Source organism: Stegostoma tigrinum, chromosome 23 (assembly GCF_030684315.1).
Source record: "Stegostoma tigrinum isolate sSteTig4 chromosome 23, sSteTig4.hap1, whole genome shotgun sequence".
NCBI lineage: Eukaryota > Metazoa > Chordata > Chondrichthyes > Orectolobiformes > Stegostomatidae > Stegostoma > Stegostoma tigrinum.
Window position 1 is genome coordinate 29,174,099 of NC_081376.1, and position 21,985 is coordinate 29,196,083.

Sequence of the window (21,985 nt, forward strand, 5' to 3'; positions counted from 1 at the left end):
ACCCAAGGCCTCACAAGCTGTTTACCTCTTTGGCTTTGAGCAGACCGCTCAACATCTCTATCTCAACCCTTCTTCAGAAAGAAAAATCAGGACAAAATACACCTCTTAAAACCAAAGTATTGTCACAACATACACAGCTGATGAATACCATCTGTTCTTCGACATGCGAGTGTACTTGGCATCCAATGTGAGCAACAGGATCAGTCAGAACAACATTGTCCAGGTGATCATCCTTCTTAAACAATTGTTCCACTGCCTAGATTGCTTGACAGAGTACTGCTGTACAGTCCAGAGGGTCTCAAGGTTTGTGGCATTCTCTACTACCTCACCAAAATGAGAGTGCAAACCTTATCTCCTGGGAACCAGAGGCCACATCAAAAGGAAGTCAAGGAAGATCAAAGGACACAGTGAGATGCCTCTGGAATCACATGAAACAGGACAGGCTGTCGGTGAGAGCTTTATGAGGGTTCACATTCAGGGACACAACTTCTTCAGACTAGCATGACTCACTACTTCCTGCTAGCACAGCCAGCTGTGATGTTTATCATTCTTGGCCCCTACACAAGGCTCAAAGTCATAAAGTGTAACTTTCACACAAAATCTCACTTCAAGCACACATCCTATTATACACACTAAAATGAGCTATTTACCCTTGTGCAAGGAGATGACTGCAGATGGCCTTGCTTAAAGCATTGAGTAGTTTGTGGGCTTGACTTTAGATTGCACCAGCTTGACATGGGTAGTAGCAGCCTGGACTGGCTGTCTAAGAGGCAACAGAGAGGGTATCAATGTAGTGATAAGAACACCAATGCTGTCATCTTGAGAGTGGACAGCAGATTTGTTCCCTATAGAGCCACTGTCATATGCACAAGGCAAGACCTCAACGGTCCTAGGAGTCTGTTGAAGCACAGATTGCCAGACTGAAATGGAAGCTTACTAGTCTGTCTGGGAGTTGATCCTCATGAATGATGACAGTAGTCTGTGCCTGTACGGCAGGAAGCTAGCTTGACACTCAGCAAGAAACACATGTCCATACTACATGACCTAGACATTGTGTGGCCACTGCCTGTGCTGCTGTGAAAGGAGTGCTTTTAGCCACTAGATAATGTCTCTAAGGTTTTGGAGTAAATAATGTATCAGCACTGAGTTTGTAAGTGCTGACAAGGAGTTGGCCAACACTTACAATGGAAAAAGGGAGCCCCAAGCTCTGCACAAAGCCTAATGCTATAATTGAACCATACTGCTTGAAAGTGGGAGGAGGCTGTCAGTTATGCCAACACACTGAACATCTTGTGCATTTTCATCAGTGATCTTGTGCACGCTGCCTCCATCAATATCTGCGGTGCCCCACAGCAGAATTCACCTGTAATCTCATCTTCTGGCAATGTGGCACATGAGCTACCCATCCCCTTGTCTGGTTGAAGCCTTGTTATGAACTGAAGGTTGACCCGCCTCTGAAAACTAAAAGCAAAACACCCAAAGCAGAGCACCTCACCCCATAATCTGTAAAAGGGATGTGAAAGGTGGTGCAACCTGCCTCTCAGCAACTTCTAGAGGTTAAATGAAATAAATCCCTAACACTCACTTTCCAATCAACAAGTAACAATTTGCTTATCTAACTCTAACAGTGAGCAAATTAACTAAACTATTAGCAAGCCGAACAAACCCCCTTCTAACTATTCCTGAATAAAACAAGATTCTAATGGTATGCTGTTCCAATATATATAAATCCCACAAATATAAAAGAACCTAGTCTCTCAAATTTACAGCCGGATTACATGTCTTCTGGAATGCTCTGTGCCTTCTCCATTGAATGTTCTGCTAGGAATCCCTTCCCCGTCAAATGTCCTATCAGGAACGCGTTCTCTGTGAATTCTACTGTCAAGAATCTTAGCTACGAGTACTATGGTACAGTTGTGAATAGGTGGTCCCTCCTCTCAGAGCTGAGAGTAGTTATGTCTAGCAGATGGCACTTCATTCTTCTATCTTTGCCCAACTGCCGCCATCTTTTATAGCCCTGATGACATATCAATTTCTTACAATAGGATTGGTCCTATGTTGTCAAAACTCTCAGACTTAAATTTAATTGGCTTTTGGTATCTGAGTGCATGGTTCAAATTGATTGGCTAAATTCAAAACTTGCTGTCTTGGGATCACAACAAAACTGCTGCTTGACCTGCTAACTGTATGGCCTTTTGATACAAATATTTCAATTCAGGTGCTCTCTGTGCACCTGCAAACCCACAGGCTTCCTTTTTGAATCTCTAAACATAGGAAAATAACATAATCTTTTAAAGGGACCAAGCACTGCTTTCCCACTCCCCCCACCATAATCCGGCATTTTACAATCGCCAAGTTCTAAATTCCTGTCTCCCAAAGCACAAGTACTCTACCCAACTTTGCAACAAGTCTACACATATAAGGGTTGAGGCTCGAAACGTCAGCCTTCCTGCTCCTCTGGTGCTGCTTGGCCTGCTGTGTTCATCCAGCTCTACACCTTGTTATTACACATATGTGGTGCCTCATTTCATGCAGGACCTGAGTCTAGAATACATGATAAAATTTATACAGTAACAGCATCCAGTGGCTGGCATCATGAGATCAAATACCAGAGCCTCCTCCCACTGACAAGGGTTTTCTATTCCTCTTAGCTGGGTTGGGACTGTCCAGGCAGCAGTTCTGATGTATCTGAAAGCATAAAAGCAGGATGGAGCAGGAGGAAAAGGAGGTTGCGATGTGGTGCTTGTGGGGAAGTAAAACAGCCTTGGTCATACTCTTTAAGATTTTACTTTTTGCTCGCTCTTGGGATGACGATGAAGACAGAACTGGGAAGGATCATAAGCCAGTAGCTAACTGTACAGTGGCCTTGGATACCACAGACTGTCTTACTGTCAGTCCCTTGATTCTAGAGACTTCCTGAAGAAGGCTCAGGAAATAATTTTGTGCCAAGCTCCATCTCTTGATTTCTAGATTTGGTGGCAACCACGTCCAACAAGAGAGGGATCAGAATGTCCATGCTTGTATTGTACACCTTCAGCTGAAATGCTTGCTACAGATAAATAGCTGGAGACGTGGAGTTTTTTGCACAGTGAGGGGTAGATGTGGAACTGACAACACTGGAATAATATGAAGGTGAGGTGGCATATCTGTAGTTTAAATATGACACATGTGCCCGTAGTTCTGCACTGTGAAGTTAAAGTTATTGTAGGTAGGGTCTGTTATTTCACTTTACTTAGCCATACGTGCAATGTTACTAAACATCTTGCTGCATTGCACCAGGTGGACTTCAAGCATACTTCAGGTATTCTGACAAAGGATCACTGGATTTGAAATGTGAGCCTTTCTTTTTCTTTATAGATGCTGTCAGACTTGATGAGTTTCTCCAGCACTTTCTGCTTTTATTTCAGGTATTCACTTATCTTGTCATGTGCTCTCACTCTCTTTGGTGGCTCCTGCCTGAGGTTTTCTGGTCTTCCTTTGAAACATGCACTCTGTCCTGTGCACCAACTGAGTTGCTAGTACATCTTGTGCACTTTCAATAAACCTTAGAAACTTCTCCTTGATGTCGGGTGTCATTTTTCTCGATCTTTTTTACTTCAAAATTATTTTCTGTCAATCTTCTGTTCAGTGCTGCGGCTTTTCTTTAAGAGGGATTGTCTGCTTTTAAGAGCTGAATGCTAACTGTATCACATGCTAATTTTTTGCATTGTTATGCTTCCTATTGGGTGGTCAGACCACCGGCAGTACACCAGATGTTTAGTCCCTGACTACAAGAAGGGTAATGAGGTTTCAGAACAAAGCTTACCTGATACCCATTTCCAGTGGAACCAGCATGGTTGCAAATTATGAGTTGTTTCTACAAACCAGGCTGAGCAATTTGTAGCCTATTGTATTTACATTATGATTGGGTTTGGACACATATGTTAAATTTACACACTTATCAGATATTGCTTTTTATTTACAGTCTAATTTTTCAACATTTCCAAAACAGGGGTTGCTATTTTATGAGGTTTCCAATGCATATTGGGACATTTGAAGGACAACGGTTATAATAAAGGTTAACATAATTGTTGCATTGCAAGGAAATTGTTAGTACCACAAGGACCAGGAGCTACAGTCAGGTACTATGAGTTATTTTGAATACTTTACAGCAACATGAGCATAACAATTGACATTGTGTTGTGTTGATTCTAATATACAAATTTCTTCTCTGCAGTTTTCCAGCTATGAATCAGTTAATCACAGTCTTAATCCTGGCCTGTGCGCTGAATACAGTCAACTCAGTTAAAATTTCTGCTTTCAACATTAAAACCTTTGGAGACAGCAAAATGTTGAATGCCACCATTGCTAACATCATTGTTAATGTAAGTATCATAATAAAAAATTAAATGTAGGTATCATTCAAAATTTAGAGCACAGTCAACATGACTGAACCAGAATCAATAACTACTGAAACTCTTTATCAGGTTAGGCAGCAGCTGTGAAGACAGGAACAGTTAATATTGTCACAACCAAATCAAAAGGGGTGAATCAATCATTCTCACTCAGCCAAGAGTAGAACCTTCCCAATTTCAGGTCACAAACCCAGCTCTTTACTCTGCAAAAAGAATTTTCCTGAAATACAACTGATTTGTGTGTTCTCATGTCTGAGTTCATTATCTCCAAACTGGATAATTTCAGGTGATGTTTTTCATCTCAGCTATGTGAAACATATCATATAGGTGTAAATCCTAACAGACATACAGGTTCCTTTATGTCTGACTAGATTCAGTCTCTTTTGGTGAAAATATTGTTTCAGTTCTGACTGATTGTTGTTTTTTGATGGTTTCATGAAAATCAGTTCGATCTGTGGTCAGGTGATATTTCAAACAATTGTTTTTCCTTTCTAAAACCATTTCAGTTGATGAAAGTCCCAGGTATTTACACCAAATGATGGAAGTCAAAATTGATAATCCATATTTTATCAAAATCACGATAATGTTTCAATTTGATGATCTTTTGTCAACATTGAGTACCACTGAAATCCTGCAAAGACGATCCACCATCTGAACTAGTGGTAATCTTCAAAGACAATTGGTGAAAAAGAATAAATGGCCTTCACAAAATCATTTCCCTTTTCATGGTAAACATTTCTATTTTCCTCTTTAATTCTCAACTCTCTGTAAAGCTTAAATATGTAAAAGATTTGAATTTTTCTTTTAGCCAGAAAGCTTTATCTTGTGACATGCGGTCATTTCCAGACAAAATGCAAGATAAAGTTTGCTGTGCAAGATCCTTCTTCTTTATGTTCAACATCTTAATCACAACCATTTGAATCTTTCTCTATTTTATTGGTAGTATTTTGATCAGTGCCAATCGATAATTATTCGATTGCTTCTTCCAAGGTCAAAATACATTGTTTTACATGTTCATCACATTCAATTTAAAATCCCCACATACAGTTCAAACTTTGTTTCAATGTCTTTAAAACCACAATATTCTTTGCTCCTCTCATGTTAACTTCTTCTCACATGCTTCACACTTATAAAAGTAAAGCCTGGCTTCAAATTTTTCCTGAGCTACTTTATCTTTTTTAACTATGGTGGTGTCTCATTTTACAGGCCTTGAGAATTAATTTCAATTTCTAAATAAAAGAATCACCTGAAATCTCACAACAAATTTTTATATTTTGTGAATGTTGCTTATTGTTGGTATTGGGCATTTGATTTGCACTTCTGATTTTGGGAGTTGTTCTAGCCTCACTACGATGTTCTTATTTGGCTGTTTGATGCTTATTTCCCTTAAGAACTTTTTTAACAGCAGTTAACTTTGTGTGATGGGCTTTGGAAATACTTACTTCCGAGTTTAGATCTATTTCTAATCTGTTATTTATTAGCACACTATTATTATGTGATTACACCTACAGCAAACTTGTAAAAGATACAGCACAACATAGATCCCAAAAGTATGGAAGCAGACCCATTCAACCCAACAAGTCCAAACTGACCCTCTGACCAGTATCACACTCATACCCACCCTCCCTACCCTAGTCCTGTAACCCTTCATTTACCATGGCCAAACCACCTCACCTGCACATCTTTGATCTGTGAGAGGAAACCAGAGCATCGAAAGGAAACCTCTGCAGACATGGGGACAAGGTGCAAGAAGTAACTTAGTGGCAAATTATATTATCCCTCAAGCACTTTACGCATAAATATACTGGCATGGATCCAATTTTCACTATTGAGTCAGAAGCTTAGAGTCAGAAAAGATTCAAACTCCACAAACCCAACTTGGGATAAGGTCTGCTGAGGCTGCAGGATTTTATTCTGGGTGGAAGCAGGTGTCAGGTGGAATTTGGCCCTTTGACCCCAAAGATAGCGCAAAAGCAGCTATGAGGGTTTCAAGGGCTGGCTAAAAGGCCCACCTCAGTGTTCCTGGATTTCACCCCAGATGTAACAAAAATCAAAAAGAGCTCCTCACATCCCCTTACTTTGCCCACACTCTCCACGTTAATCATTAATGCATTTCAAAATCAACATTTGTGGTTTAAAATAAAATTAGCTATAAACATGAGGAATGCATTGAGCACAAACCATCCACATCTTTAAAATTGTAACATAATTGTAAAGACATTGGCTATGAACAACAAGTTAGCAGATACTGGTATGAAATTAATGCGATACATGTTTAACTAAAGATTAGCAGGGTACGTTTACTCACAGAATATTGGAAACATATAGCTACTTGACAACAGATATAGTTAAAGCTAATTCTTAACATAAAGTTTAAAAAGTAAACAAAAAGTGGACTGAAGGTTACATATCTGTAAACACAGATGATAAAGGTCCTAATTAGAACCAGGTGGTTGTTTTCTGTTTTTAAATATTATTAGGCGAGTATCACCATTTTTGTACTTTAATAGCAACAAATAATGCAATTTAAGTTAGTTTTAATTAGTTCTAAATGACTTTTTAGCTTTACTAGCAGAATAATAGTCAATGATGGTCTGTCTACAACAGCACTCATGCCATACTTCCTAAATATTTCACGGTAATGTAACTTGTTGAGCCATGGTCATGGAAATCAAGCCTGGACAACGGGAGACCATAGCAAGTTAAGAATGGAAAAAAACATGTACTTTCCGATTCATTAACACTGCTATTCCCAGCAGCTGGGGATTTAATGGCCTTGAGCTCCAATTCAGGGTTTAGAAATTATAATCAAAGGGGACTCCTATTCCTCTGAATTCAAAATCCCTCAATTATGGATAATTCAACTTTTCTCATGGGAGAAATCTGAATTATTAATAGATTGTGAACCACAATCCAACCTACAAATAGCAAATACATTATCTGCTGATGCACTTTGTAGTAAAAAAAAGTTGTGTTAACTTCTTGGTCTGTTCAGATTTTCTTCATACTTATTTAATGAAGTAAGATGAAAGATAAAGTTGAGCAACAGGTTTGAACTTTTCACCATATTGCTTGATTTTAAAAATACCTTGGCTAACTTGCTGCTTCAGCAGTGCAATACATGACAGAATTGTTAGGGGAATGTTTGCATTTGCTCTCAGCTGGAGATTATACACCCTGGCATCTGCTATCCACCAACAGTAACATTCAGCCAATTAAAGTTAATTATATTAGGAAGATCCATTTTGTACAGATTGTCTGTTAGATATTAAATTATCTTTGAATCAATTCAATTCAGCAGATGAGTTCATTCTTTCCTGATCATTTCAATTCACCCATAGGAATCTGCCTCATCTTTCTTTGCAAATTGGGAATGACATCTTAAATAGCAACACGCTTATAAACACCTGTTTTCTGTATTTGAAGAGGAAAAGTTAGGAGCACAGAAAGACACAAAATGCAAGTTTCAGCTTATTGCTGGCTTATCTATCATTTCAATCTCTCATCCCTGCAATTAGAAAATAAGAACACACATTTTGCTTTTTGTACTGAGAAGAACAAGGAGTAATTTTGCAGAACTTTCTAGAAGGTGATAAAATGCGCCAATGAAGTATAATCATTTCAATGAAGATTGATTCCCCTTTTAGTTTAGGAAAAAATGTGCAAGAAACAGGTTTCATTCCTAAATATATGGCTGAGTCATCAATACAATTCTTCTTACATGATGCCAAATGAATTAAATTTCTACATTTTATTTCTTCGTAGCTTGTTCGAAGGTACGATATTATTCTAATACAAGAAGTCCGTGATGCTGACTTGAGTGCTGTCAGGACCTTAATGAACAAACTCAATAGGTACAGTCATGTAGTACTTCGATACACTAACTCCTTCACCTTCACATCTGATGTAATCACACATCTCCTCAGAAAAAATCTTGACTCCTTCATTCTTGTGAATCACTGCCCCATCTTCAAACTCCCTTTCCAGTCCAGAGCTCTAGAAAGTGTTGTTTCCTCCCAAATTTGTGGCTCATCTTTCCTGGAATTTAATGTTTTCATCTATTCAGTCACATGTCCACAATGGTATTAAAACAATGCTTATCAAGTTTACAAATATTATCCTACATATCTGCAGCAAAGCTAAATTATCCCTCACTATCCTTCTTTACTTGTATGCAGACCTTGTCAAGTATGATCAAATCACTGCCCTCCAATGCCCCTCCCTTGATGTCCGGTTGGATGAGACTGCAATCTGTCAGTTCCGTTCTCATTTATCTTGTCATTGGCAGAGAATCAAGTCCAATAGTTCCGCTTGTCACATGGTTATTCTGGTCCTCCAAAGATCTGCTGTGACCACTTATTTATTATCTCCATGCTGCCTTGCTAACATCAAAAATATTTCTGAAGAAGGGTCGAGGCCCAAAACATCAGCCTTCCTGCTCCTCCGATGCTGCTTCGTCTGCTGTGTTCATCCAGCTTTACACCTTGTTATATCAAAAACACCAAGCCACTTTCCACATTTCGACTAAAGACATCCACTTTTAACTCACTGTCACCTCTATCGACCTGTTCATTGCCTCTAAAGGCATTCAAGAGGGACTCATACAGTTGTTGAATAGAAATGGCATGCAGTGATATGGAGAAAAGGCAGGAGAATGGCACGAGGAAATAGTGCCATAATCCTAACCCTAACACTATCGCAGGTGCAGGTACAATGAGCTGACTGGCTTCTTTATGCACTGTGATGATTCTGTAAATCATTGGACCATTGTTCAATATCCAGTGCCAGATCAGCCAACTTTTTTCAGGTATAGTAAAGGGCGAAGCCACTGTTCTATAGTCTGTGCCTCACATGCCTTTCCTTAATCGCTTACTCTATCCTTCTCAAGTATCTGAGACTGAATCCTGTTATGGGTTGTCAGAGCTGTTCCAGATATTTTCTACCCCAACCTATGCAGAGATGTTATGATACACTTCTAGAGTAGGTGGGACTTGAATACAAGTCACTTGACACAGAAGTAGGAACATTAGCACTGTACCACAAGGACGGTTTGGAGCTGTTATTTTAATTTTTACTTCTAACCAACCTGTTGAGAGATGCTATTTCCCACCTCTGAAGCAGGGAGGACTTGAACCCCGGCCATCAGAGCCATTACACTGAAAGAGAAGGCAGTTGATTCACCTGCCAACACATGCAAGTTGTGGCGACTTCATAATAATATAAATCAGCAAACCAAAGTGTTCCAAAGGAAACAGAACATAGAACATAGAACATTACAGCACAGTACAGGCCCTTCGGCCCCCGATGCCGACCTTCATACCGATCTGAAGCCCATCTCACCTACACTATTCCATGTACGTCCATATGCTTGTCCAATGATGACTTAAATGTACCTAAAGTTGGCAAATCTACTACTGTTGCAGGCAAAGCGTTCCATTCCCTTACTACTCTCTGAGTAAAGAAACTACCTCTGACATCTGTCCTATATCTTTCACCCCTCAATTTAAAGCTATGCCCCTTCATACTCGCCATCACCATCCGAGGAAAAAAGCTCTCCCTATCCACTGTATCTAACCCTCTGATTATTTTATATGTTTCAATTAAGTCACCTCTCAACCTTCTTCTCTCTCATGAAAACAGCCTCAAGTCCCTCAGCCTTTCCTCGTAAGACCTTCCCTCCATACCAGGCAACATTCTAGTAAATCTCCTCTGCACCCTTTCCAAAGCTTCCGCATCCTTCTTATAATGCGGTGACCAGAACTGTATGCAATACTCCAGGTGCGGCCGCACCAGAGTTTTGTGCAGCTTCACCACAACCTCTTGGTTCCGGAACTCAATCCCTCTATTAATAAAAGCTAAAACACTGTATGCCTTCTTAACAGCCCTGTCAACCTGGGTGGCAACTTTCAAGGATCTGTGTACATGGACACTGAGATCTCTCTGCTCATCTACACTACTAAGAATCTTACCATTAGCCCAGCACTTTGCCTTCTGGTTACTCCTACCAAAGTGCATCACCTCACACTTGTCTGCATTAAACTCCATCTGCCACCTCTCAGCCCAGCTCTGCAGCTTATCTATGTCTCTTTGCAACCTACAGCATCCTTCATCACTATCCACAACTCCACCGACCTTAGTGTCGTCTGCAAATTTACTAACCCATCCTTCTATTCCCTCATCCAGGTCATTTATAAAAATGACAAACAGCAGTGGACCCAACACCGACCCTTGCGGTACACCACTAGTAACTGGTCTCCAGGATGAACATTTCCCATCAACTACCACCCTCTGTCTTCTTTCAGCAAGCCAATTTCCGATCCAAACTGCTATATCTCCCACAATCCCATTCCTCCGCATTTTGTACAATAGCCGACTGTGGGGAACCTTATCGAATGCCTTGCTGAAATCCATATACATCGCATCAACCGGTTTACTCTCATCTACCTGTTTGGTCACCTTCTCAAAGAACTCAATAAGGTTTGTGAGGCACGACCTACCCTTCACAAAACCATGCTGACTATCCCTAATCAATTTATTCTTTTCTCGATGATTATAAATCCTGTCTCTTGTAACCTTTTCCAACACTTTACCAACAACTGAGGTAAGGCTCACTGGTCTATAATTACCAGGGTTGTCTCTACTCCCCTTCTTGAATGGGGAACCACATTTGCTATCCTCCAGTCTTCTGGCACTATTCCTGTAGACAATGACGAGTTAAAGTTCAATGCCAAAGGCTCGGCAATCTCCTTCCTGGCTTCCCAGAGGATCCTAGGATAAATCCCATCCGGCCCAGGGGACTTATCTATCTTCACCCTCTGAAAGATTTCTAATACCTCTTCCTTGTGAACCTCAATCCCACCTAGTCTAGTAGCCTGTATCTCAGTATTCTCCTCGACAACATTGTCATTTTCTACAGTGAATACTGTTGAAAAATATTCATTTAGTGCTTCCCCTATCTCCTCTGACTCCACACACAACTTCCCACTACTATCCTTGATTGGCCGTAATCTTACTTTCGTCATTCTTTTACTCCTTAAATACCTATAGAAAGCCTTAGGGTTTACCCTGATCCTATCCGCCAACAACTTCTCATGTATCCTCCTGGCTCTTCTGAGCTCTTTCTTTAGGTCTTTCCTGGCTACCTTGTAGCCCTCAAGCGCCCTAACTGAGCTTTCACATCTCATCCTAACATAAGCCTTCTTCTTCCTCTTGACCAGAGATTCCACTTCCTTCGTAAACCACAGCTCCCGCGCTCTACTGCCAATGTGATTTCATTCACTTTGCCACTTTTTGATTCCTTATTATTTGATTTAATAATTTAACCATCACTGAAAACACATTTACTGGTCATATACATGGGAACCATCCATTACAGGTTTTGATTTCTTTTGAAATTTGATTTTTGAAAAGTACCTATTGAATTAATCACAACGAACTCTAGTGATGTAACTTAATTAATCTATGTAACCTATGTAAGTTATTAACCTATGTAAATTCTTTCTAACTTTAAGCTTTCATTGCATGTAATTTAACTTACTGATTTTTCTCCAGTTCCTCTAAACAAACCTACTCGTACACTGTCAGTGATCCACTCGGACACAGTACCTATAAAGAAAGATATCTCTTTGTGTACAGGTACAGTCATTACTGTGTTTAACCAGAAAGTTATTTTGGAAAGTTGTTTTCATTGAAATACAAACATTTCTTCACATGCCTACGTAATGACAACTGTTCTCATTTGCACAGAAACTCCGTAGTGTCTGTAGTCAACAGTTATCTCTACAACGATGGTTCTGAGACAACTGGTCATGTCATTTTCAGTCGGGAACCATTTCTTGTGAAATTTTCTTCACGCTATTCAGGTAAAGTATTTCAGTACTGCAGCACAAAATTAGGGAAAGCAAGTTCTCCTCTGTGGAGTGTTTTGGTAGTTGCAAACCTTATATCTAGTATGGTTGGAGAGACAGGCCAAGAGTTTTCACTTCAGGCACTTTGGCAATCCATGTAAAAAGTACTGTCAAAATCCTGTTTGATTTCACAGTGATCAGAGATAATGGGAACTACTGATGCTGGAGAACCCAAGATTACAAACTGTGGGGCTGAATGAACACAACAGGCCAAGCAGCATCTTAGGAGCACAAAAGCTGACGTTTTGGGCCTAGACCCTTCGTCAGAAAAGGGGGATGGGGACATGATTCTGAAATAAATAGGGAGAGGGGAGAGGCAGACTGAAGATAGATAGAGGAGAAGATAGGTGCAGAGGAGAGTATAGGTGGGGACGTAGGGAGGGGATAGGTCAGTCCGGGGAGGATGGACAAGTCAAGTCGGCGGGATGAGTTTAGTAGGTAGAAAGTGGAAGTGTGGCTTGAGGTGGGAGGAGGGGATAGGTGAGAGGCAGAGCAGGTTAGGCAGGTGGGGACAAGCTGGGCTGGTTTTGGGATGCTTTGGGGGTAGGGGAGATTTTGAAGCTGGTGAAATCCACATTGATACCATTGGGCTGCAGGGTTCCCAAGCGGAATATGAGTTGCTGTTCCTGCAATCTCCGGGTAGTGTCGTTGTGGCACTGCAAGAGGCCCAGGATGGACATGTCATCTAAGAAATGGGAGGGGGAGTTAAAATGGTTCGTGACTGGGAGGTGCAGTTGTTTACTGCGAACCAAGCGTAGGTGTTCTGCAAAGTGGTCCCCAAGCCTCCGCTTGGATTCCCCAATGTAGAGGAAGCCACACCAGGTACAGTGGTTACAGTATACCACTTTGGCAGATGTGCAGGTGAACATTTGCTTGATATGGAAAGTCATCTTGGGGCCCAGGATGGGGGTGAGGGACGAGGTGTGGGGGCAGGTGTTGCACTTCCTGCAGTTGCAGAGGTAAGTGCCGGGTGTGGTGGGGTTGGAGGAGAGTGTGGAGCGGACAAGGGAGTCCCGGAGAGAGTGCTCTCTCCGGAAGACAGACAAGGGTGGGGTGGGAAAAGTGTCTTTGGTGGTTGGGCCATGTCCATTTCAAGCCCACAGACTCCCACAGCTACCTAGAATACACCTCCTCCCACCCACCTTCCTGCAAAAACTCCATTCCCTACTCCCAATTCCTTCGCCTCCACCGCATCTGCTCCCAGGATGAGGCATTTCACTCCCGCTCATCCCAGATGTCCGCGTTCTTCAAGGGCCACAACCTCCCCCCTGCAGTGGTCGAGAACGCCCTCGACCGTGTCTCCCACATTTCCCGCACCTCATCTCTCACAGCCCACCCTCGCAATAACCACCAAAAGAGAATCCCCCAGTCCTCACGTACCACCCCACCAATCTCTGGATACAATGCATCATCCTCCGACACTCCACGATCTACAGTCCAACCCCACCACCCAAGACATTTTCCATCCCCACCCTTGTCTGCCTTCCGGAGAGATCACTCTCTCCGCGACTCCCTTGTCCGCTCCACACTCTCCTTCAACCGCACCACACCCGGCACCTTCTCCTGCAACCGCAGGAAGTGCTACACCTGCCCCCATACCTCCTCCCTCACCCCCATCCCAGGCCCTAAGATGACTTTCCACATCAAGCAGATGTTCACCTGCGCATCTGCCAATGTGGTATACTGCATCCACTGTACACGGTGTGGCTTCCTTTATATTGGTGAAACCAAGCAGAGGCTTGGGGACCGCTTTGCAGAACACCTACGCTTGGTTCGCAGTAAACAACTGCACCTCCCAGTCACGAACCATTTTAACTCCCCCCTCCCATTCCTTAGATGACATGTCCATCCTGGGCCTCTTGCAGTGCCACAAAGATGCCACCCGAAGGTTGCAGGAACAGCAACTCATATTCCGCTTGGGAACCCTGCAGCCCAACGGTATCAATGTGGATTTTACCAGCTTCAAAATCTCCCCTCCCCCCACAGCATCCCAAAACCAGCCCAGCTCATCCCCGCCTGCTAACCTGTTTTTCCTCTGATTAGTGCAATCAGGCAACATTTTAGAACTTTTAAAAAATTTCTTTGAATAGTTAGTATTAAATTTATGAATTTATTTAACATAGTTACTCAATTCGTGTTGATACATAAACCTTTAGTCAACGTCTCCTTTAATCACAGATCATACGCTAGTTTAATTGTATCCAGTGGTCAATTTCTCAGTTTTTTTCACATTAAGCTTTAAGTTAGAGCCTCTGGAACCCGTAAAAGTAGCATCTGCAAAGCACATGAAGTGGGTGCAACGACTGAAAATCATGAGGATTAATTTGATCTGGGAACATAGACAGTTTTGCATACAGGCCCATTTAACTACATGACTTAAAAACAAATTAATGCAAAAGATTGCATAAACATCTTTTGTGCTAGGCACAAATGGCATTCGAATTTATCCACCTTTCAAGCTGGTTGAGTCAATTTCTCTTGAACTGCTAAGAGAAGTACAACCTTGCAGAAACTGAAGGCGATGTTGTCTACGGAACACCAGCCTGAATAATTCCAGTAAATAAGACGGGGTAAAGATTATTTTACTTTTCAAAATGCTGCTTCAAATTATACATTCAGAAGTTTATTTTAAACACAGGGAATCTGATGAATCATTTCCTTTATTGTGATTCTTGTCAAAACTTCAAAGAAAATGATGATACTTTCTTTCATCTGCAGAGTGAAGATGATGAAATGTTCTGTCTTACATGTACTTTATTTATGTTTCCTCTCTGTATCCTTTTTCTTTCTTCAGACATTCCTGACTTCATTATCATGCCACAGCACACATCACCTTCATCAGCAGTAAAGGAAATAGATGCCCTGTATGATGTCTTTCTTGATGCCAGGATAAGGTTGGGAACTGACGTAAGCAACAAAACATGGAGATATCAATGACAGAAGATTTACTGTTTTAATTGTCAAGCATTTAAATAATGTATCTTCATTTATGGCCTAAACAGAACATGCTGATCATGGGTGATCTAAATGCAGATTGTTCTTATGTTAAACCAACTGACTGGGCTCATATTCGCCTACGCAAGAACAGCCAGTTCCAATGGCTTATTCCGGATTCTGCAGACACTACTTGCGCCATCACAACAAACTGTGCTTATGACAGGTAAAAGATAATTCTTACAATGATATCTTGTTACATCACTAGATACACAACATACCACGACAATGGGATTATTATCTTGCACATCATGTTATCCAAAGCATTTTCTTCCTCATTCACTGATAGTTTCAATGATTTAGTACGATGTACTTATGATGCTATCTAAAATTAAACATGAAGGTTAGTATATCACCAAAGATTATTAAACAACAATCACTGCAAGCTCATTAATTCTCAAGACTGGAGCAAAAACATAGAAAATAGGAGGAGCAGGCCATTCAGCTCTCTGAGCCTCCTCAGCCATTCAATATGATCATAGCTGATCATGCAACTTCATACCCTGTTCCCGCTTTCCCTTCATATTCTTCGATCCCTTTAGCCCCAGGAGCTACACCTAGCTCCTTCCCGAAAACAGTGACTGCTTTGTCTTCAACAGCTTTCTGTGGCTTAGAATACTGATTCCCTTCAACTCCTCCCTCTCATGAGACTCCATGTTCCCAATATTTTTGGAAGGTGATTTGTATCCTCTTTTGTGAAGACAGAACCAAAGTACGTGTTTGTTTAGAGATAATGGGAACTGCAGATGCTGGAGATTCCAAGATAATAAAATGTGAGGCTGGAAGAACACAGCAGGCCAAGCTCTCTGATGAAGGGTCTAGGCCCGAAACGTCAGCTTTTGTGCTCCTGAGATGCTGCTTGGCCTGCTGTGTTCATCCAGCCTCACATTTTATTATCTTACGTGTTTGTTTAGTCTGCCATCGCTTCATTCTCCATTATAACTTCTTCTGTTTCTGACTGGAAGGGACCTACATTTATCTTCACTAATCTTCTCTCAGACAAGAGGCACACAGACAAATTGAAACTGCTGAATTTCTCTCCCTATTGCATCAATCTCCTATTTTAATCCCGCTGGCTTTGACTACAGAGGAAGAGGCCAAGGAACTCAAGCAGCCTCATGTACATGTACCATTCAAGGTTCTGTGACATCAACTGAACTATATCTTCCACCCCTCTGCATTGCAGCATGTAATGGAACACAAATAACACTTTCTGTAATAGATAAAAATCGGTGGTTCTTGTTGCTATTATATTGGAAGAGAATTGCATTTATATACAGAACTCTTCCTTGAGTAACTGTCTCCATCCCATTCATCTAAACTGGTGGTGCGTTGTTGACACCTTTTGACGCATCACAGGTTTGGTTACTGGCTTCTCTTCAGAAAATTTAACAATTTCATTATTCCTACGAGATTTTAGCAGGTATTTTATTGATATGTTTGTGAACTGTTGCGGTTTCATCTTGTATACTGACTTCTGCTTATACCTCTTTTCCTACAACTTCCACATAGACCTTTAAAAGTACTTAATTGGTTGTCCAGCACTTTGGGGTGTCCTGAGGTTGTAAAAGGTACTGCATTAAGAAAAAATTCTTTCAAGTACTTAACATTTCAAAGGTTGCTTCAAGTAAAGTTCCCAGGGAAAAAAAATGCAGCACAAGCCAAATTAGAACTCTCCGTAATGACAAACCAGGTCTATGGTCACATTTTGTGACATTCATTTCTATTATGTCATGAATATATTTCTTTTCCTTTCCAGAATCATAGCTGTTGGCTCAGAAATGAAAAACGCTGTAATTGATGGATCAGCTGGTGTTTATAATTTCACTAAAGTTTTCAGTCTCAGCATTAAAATGGTAAGTTTAGATTTACAAACATGACCTATAGTATCAGTTACGGCAGTCTGTAGAACTTTACAAAATAGGTTCTATTGTGGTATCTGTCATGCTCATGGCAATGGTTCAGAACAAATTTGATGTATTCATCAAATCAAAATCATCTGGAAATGCTCAGTATGCTGATTTTTCTCATGTGATTTCTCAATCAGTGAAATGGTTCTACAAGATGGCTTGTATAGAGGAACTTTGCTTATTGGGATATTTGTAAACATATGATTACCCATTTACCGAATTACATAATTAAGACAAAGCATCAGACATTGCTTTCAATATATATCTGCACCTGATAAAACAGCCTCTCTGTTAACCATGATCTAACGATTATCTAATGCCTTGAGAGATCTGGTTACAGTACATCAAAAGCTCCTTCAGTATGACTAATGTTAACTTCTAACTTTGATTGTGATTTGACCTCAAACATTCTGTCAAGCAATCTTCATCAATCGCCATCTAAGTTATTAAATGAAAATGTCTGAAGGTGCAGTTAACTGTTCTATCTTAGATAAAGGACCATTTATTTCTGATAAATTTGCCTTCCTTGAAAAGGCAGTACCAATTAGCCAGAGGAATATTAAAATCTACACTTCTACACACCCAACTTCCCAATAGGAAAAGTCAGGGTGGATGTAATCAACTAAGAGAGAGCAGAGGCTGAAATCATAATTTGCCATTTTTACTTTTACAGACACTCTCAGTCAGTGACCATTATCCAGTGGAAGTAAGTCTTGGTACCGCATAAAGAGGCAATTAACACGACTGAAGCAATGTCAACTTAAGTTAGCACGATGCTTTCTAACAATTACATCGTCAAAATATGTATCTCAATTTAAACTAGTGATTCCTGTCTAATTTACAATTAAGTCATAATTATTTAAAATGGTGTTGCCATTTTTATAACTTCTACCATCAATTATTTGAATTAGGTGACGTTGTTATTTTCTATCCATGCCTCTATCACTTTTTAGATCATTTTCTCCCCCTAGGAATCTTCAAAAATTTTAAGTAACATCAGTTGGAATTGTGTGATCTACATCTTTATTATATCCAATTGTCCAAATACACTACCGGGAAATAGACTTTTTAAAAAACATATTTAATCAGTTAGATTTTAGTGATGTAATTTTTATTTTTCATTGTTTTCCATTAAAATCATAAACTAATAATTAACAATGTACCCTCACTGAATTTATGAATACACAATAAAAGTTTAATTTAACTGAAATTAATGCATTGTTGCTTGACATTTGGCAGTAAAATCCTTCTAGAAATTGCAGATTATGGAAAGTCATTGCCACATCGATGTTTTGAATAGAATTTTCCCAAGATTAGAAATGCTGTTAAGAGTACTGCTTAAGTGAAAAACACAATGCCTTTTTAAGCCTACATTTTCATAAACATTAGTCCATTCACTTAATATCCCAAAATGTTCTGTAAGAATTCTTTGACCTTACCAGGTGAGTGAACAATAACCAAAAATATTCATCCATCTCTGTTTCACTGATAATCAAACCAATTTCCAATTATGATAGAGAATAGATCTCGGGCACACAGTTTAAAAAATAAGGTGTTTTGTGTGTACAATAGAGATGATTTTATTCCTGCGATTTTGGAATCTTTAGAATTCTCTTGTGCAGCGTAGAGGCAGGATCATTGAGGATTTTTAAGTCAAAATTCTTGATTAACAAGGCGGTCAAAGCTTATTGGCAGTAGGCAGGAGCGTACAGATAGGGCTACAATCAGATCAGACATGTTAGTGAATGTCTGAGCAGGCTCGAGGGTTGATTGGCCTATTCTCACTTTTAATTTGTGACATCAACACCACCGTACATAATCCATTGTGTTCTTGATTTACTCTCAACCATTAAAATACTCATCATTATAGCCTTTGATCTTGCTCTCCATAGGGTATTATTCATGTCACAAAAAAATTTACTTGTGTAGTATCAACTTTTATTACAGGCAATATGTTTTAGACAGATATTCTGAAGAAAACATTTATTTAATATCTGAAGTTCCTTGAACACTTCAAGTCTGTGTCCTTTAATTTTGGACACATCAATTCAAAAAGCGTGCTTACAGACACCTGTTTCTGATCAAGACCTGGACTATGTTATATATAAATCTAAATAAATTTACACCTCCAAGTTTGGGTCAATTGATATCCTTCATTTACAGAATCAACCACATTGCCCAATTCTGATCCCCTCAATACCATCTGGAGTACAGTTATCAAAACTATATAATATTCTCAATGTGGTCCCTCCAGTAACTTTTGCAAGGCGAGATGTCTCAAAAGCCATTAAGACATTTTAATTATTTACACAGCTTGGTCAGTAGACTGCAACTCTGAAGAAACAGATGTACCAAAAATAGTGGGTGCATTTGCCATAATCAAAGCTTTCAGCTCTCAACATTAAGGATATACAGAAACAATGAAGTTTTGGGGAACCTTTGTTAAAAACAGTGGCTCAGCTTCAACTGGAGTTTTGTATCCAATTTTGGGCACCACACTTCAGGACTGGTGTGAAGGCATTTGAGAGAATGCATAAAAGACTTCCAGGAATAGTTAGGTAGATGGATTGGAGAAGTTGGACACACTATGTTTAGAGAAGATCTGATAGCAATTTTCAGCTGAGCTGAGAGCTTGGATTTTGGCAAATGCGTGCCCAGTGCACCCACTATTTTAGGTGCATCTGTTTCTTCAGAGTTGCAGTCTACTGACCAAGATGTATAAATAATTGAAATGTCTCAATGGCTTTTGAGACATCTTGCTTTGCAAAAGTTACTGGAGGGACCACATTGAGAATATTATATAGTTTTGATAACTGTACTCCAGATGGTATTGAGGGGATCAGAATTGGGCAATGTGGTTGATTCTGTAAATGAAGGATATCAATTGATGCGAACTTGGAGGTCTAAATTTATTTAGATTTATGCAGAAAATAACATAGTCCAGGTCTTGATCAGAAACAAGTATCTGTAAGCACACCTTTTGAATTGATGTGTCCAAAATTAAAGGACACAGACTTGAAGTGTTCAAGGAACTTCAGATATTAAATAAATGTTTTCTTCAGAATATCTGTCTAAAACACATTGCCCATAATAACAGCTGATATTATATGTAAAATTTTATGGGGGGGGGGAACGGTTAGACATAGTAGGTAGAGAAATACTGTTCCAATTAACAGAGAAGTTGAGAACCAGAGAACATCAATTTAAGGTGAATGGAAAAGAAACTAACAGCGCAATGCTGAAAAACTTTTCTATTTAGGCAGTAAGTGGCTGGGATCTAGAAAGCACTGCTAAAGAGTATAGCTAATGGAGATTTAATCATAACTTTTAAAGGGAATTGGATAATTGTATTAACAGAAAACATGCAGACCTCAGAGGAAAAGGCAGGGGATTAGGTGAGCTACTCATGCATAGACCCAGTGCATGCATGACAGACCGAATGGGTCCCTTCTGTGCTGTGATAATGTTGTGATCATATGTATTCTCCATCTGGTCCATCATGTCTGCACCAATAGAGTTTTCACTTACTTAGTGCCATTGCCTTGTCTCCTTGCTGTAACCCTGCAATCTGTTTCTTTTAATTAACAGTCCAATTTTCTCTTGAATGCTTCAATTGAACCTACCTTCACCACACACACAGGCACTGTATTCCAGACTTTAAATACTCACACCCTTGGGAAATTCTTTCTATTGCTTTCGTTTTGTCAATTACTTTAAATCTGTAACCTACTTTTCTCCACCATTTTACAATTGGGAATGGTTTGTCCAAACCTACAGTGTCAAGATCCTCCAGGATTTTGAATATTTCTATCAAATCTCTACTCAAATTTCTTATCTCCAAAAGAATCCTAACTTCTCTAACTTTTTTATCCCTGAAATCATTCTTGCGACACTTTTCTGCATTCTTCTAATAGCTTCACAACCTTCTTAAAGTGCAATGCCCAGAACTGGATGCGATACTACAGCTGATATTTCAACATGGTTTCATCAGTGCTAATTCAACAGGTTTTCTTGTCAGAAAAACTCAAAGCTTAAACATACCTCTTGATCTGCAAACATCCCTCACCAGAAATTAAACTTTCATTCAGTTGAACATTTGCCCCATTAGCATATTTCATTAAATATAAATGCAACACAGCAACAGAATAACACTAATAATAATTCCATGTGCTTTGCTACTTAATGTTGCCTAGTTCCATATTTGATATCTATTAAAAACTTCCAGAACTTCATCAATTGTCTTCTGGAACTTTAATACAATCATTGCCTGGAATGCCTTATGCATGAAGAACAAAGAACAAATCAGACTAGGAACATGCCCTTTGGCCCTCCAAGCCTGCACCAACACATTTTGCTTGCCCTTCCATATTCCTGTTTTTACTTACAGGGTCCATATTCCTCTAGTCTCTTCCCATTCATGTATTAATTCAGGGGCTTCCTGAATGCTGCTACTGTGTCTGCGTCCACCACATCTTCCGACAGCTCTTTCCAGGCGCTCACCATCCTTTGTGTAAAAATGTGCCTTGCACATCTCTTTTAAACTTTACCCCCTCTCACACCTTGAACCTGTGTCTTTTAGTAGTTGATCCCTCCACCCAAAAGAAATGCCTCATACTTTCAACTCTATCCATGCCAGTCACAATCTTATAAATTTCTATCAGGTTGCCCCTCAACCTTCTCTGTTCCACTGAAAACCAAATTCAGTCTATCCAACCTTTCTTCATAGCTAAAAGTCTCCCTTAGCAGGCAACATTCTGGGAAACCCTTTCTGTAATCTCTC

At 40.0% G+C, this 21,985-nt stretch overlaps 2 protein-coding genes across 5 annotated transcripts in view; one reads left to right on the top strand and one right to left on the bottom strand.

Annotated features, from left to right (window-relative positions):
- dnase1 (deoxyribonuclease I) overlaps positions 1-18,380 on the top strand; it is a 36,393-nt gene extending 18,013 nt beyond the window's left edge. For all 4 annotated transcript variants that reach the window (XM_048551901.1, XM_059654037.1, XM_048551900.1 and 1 more), the window contains 8 exons: positions 4,217-4,364; positions 8,160-8,248; positions 11,946-12,029; positions 12,141-12,256; positions 15,096-15,208; positions 15,304-15,461; positions 17,055-17,151; positions 17,879-18,380. In XM_048551901.1, coding sequence (XP_048407858.1) covers positions 4,227-4,364; positions 8,160-8,248; positions 11,946-12,029; positions 12,141-12,256; positions 15,096-15,208; positions 15,304-15,461; positions 17,055-17,151; positions 17,879-17,932 — 849 coding nt within the window. In that variant the 5' untranslated portion in view covers positions 4,217-4,226 and the 3' untranslated portion in view covers positions 17,933-18,380. The remainder of the gene's footprint in view (positions 1-4,216; positions 4,365-8,159; positions 8,249-11,945; positions 12,030-12,140; positions 12,257-15,095; positions 15,209-15,303; positions 15,462-17,054; positions 17,152-17,878) is intronic.
- eci1 (enoyl-CoA delta isomerase 1) overlaps positions 14,434-21,985 on the bottom strand; it is a 33,998-nt gene continuing 26,446 nt past the window's right edge. The window contains exon 8 of the mRNA XM_048551899.2: positions 14,434-15,203. The gene's annotated coding sequence lies outside the window, so the exon portion shown is untranslated. The remainder of the gene's footprint in view (positions 15,204-21,985) is intronic.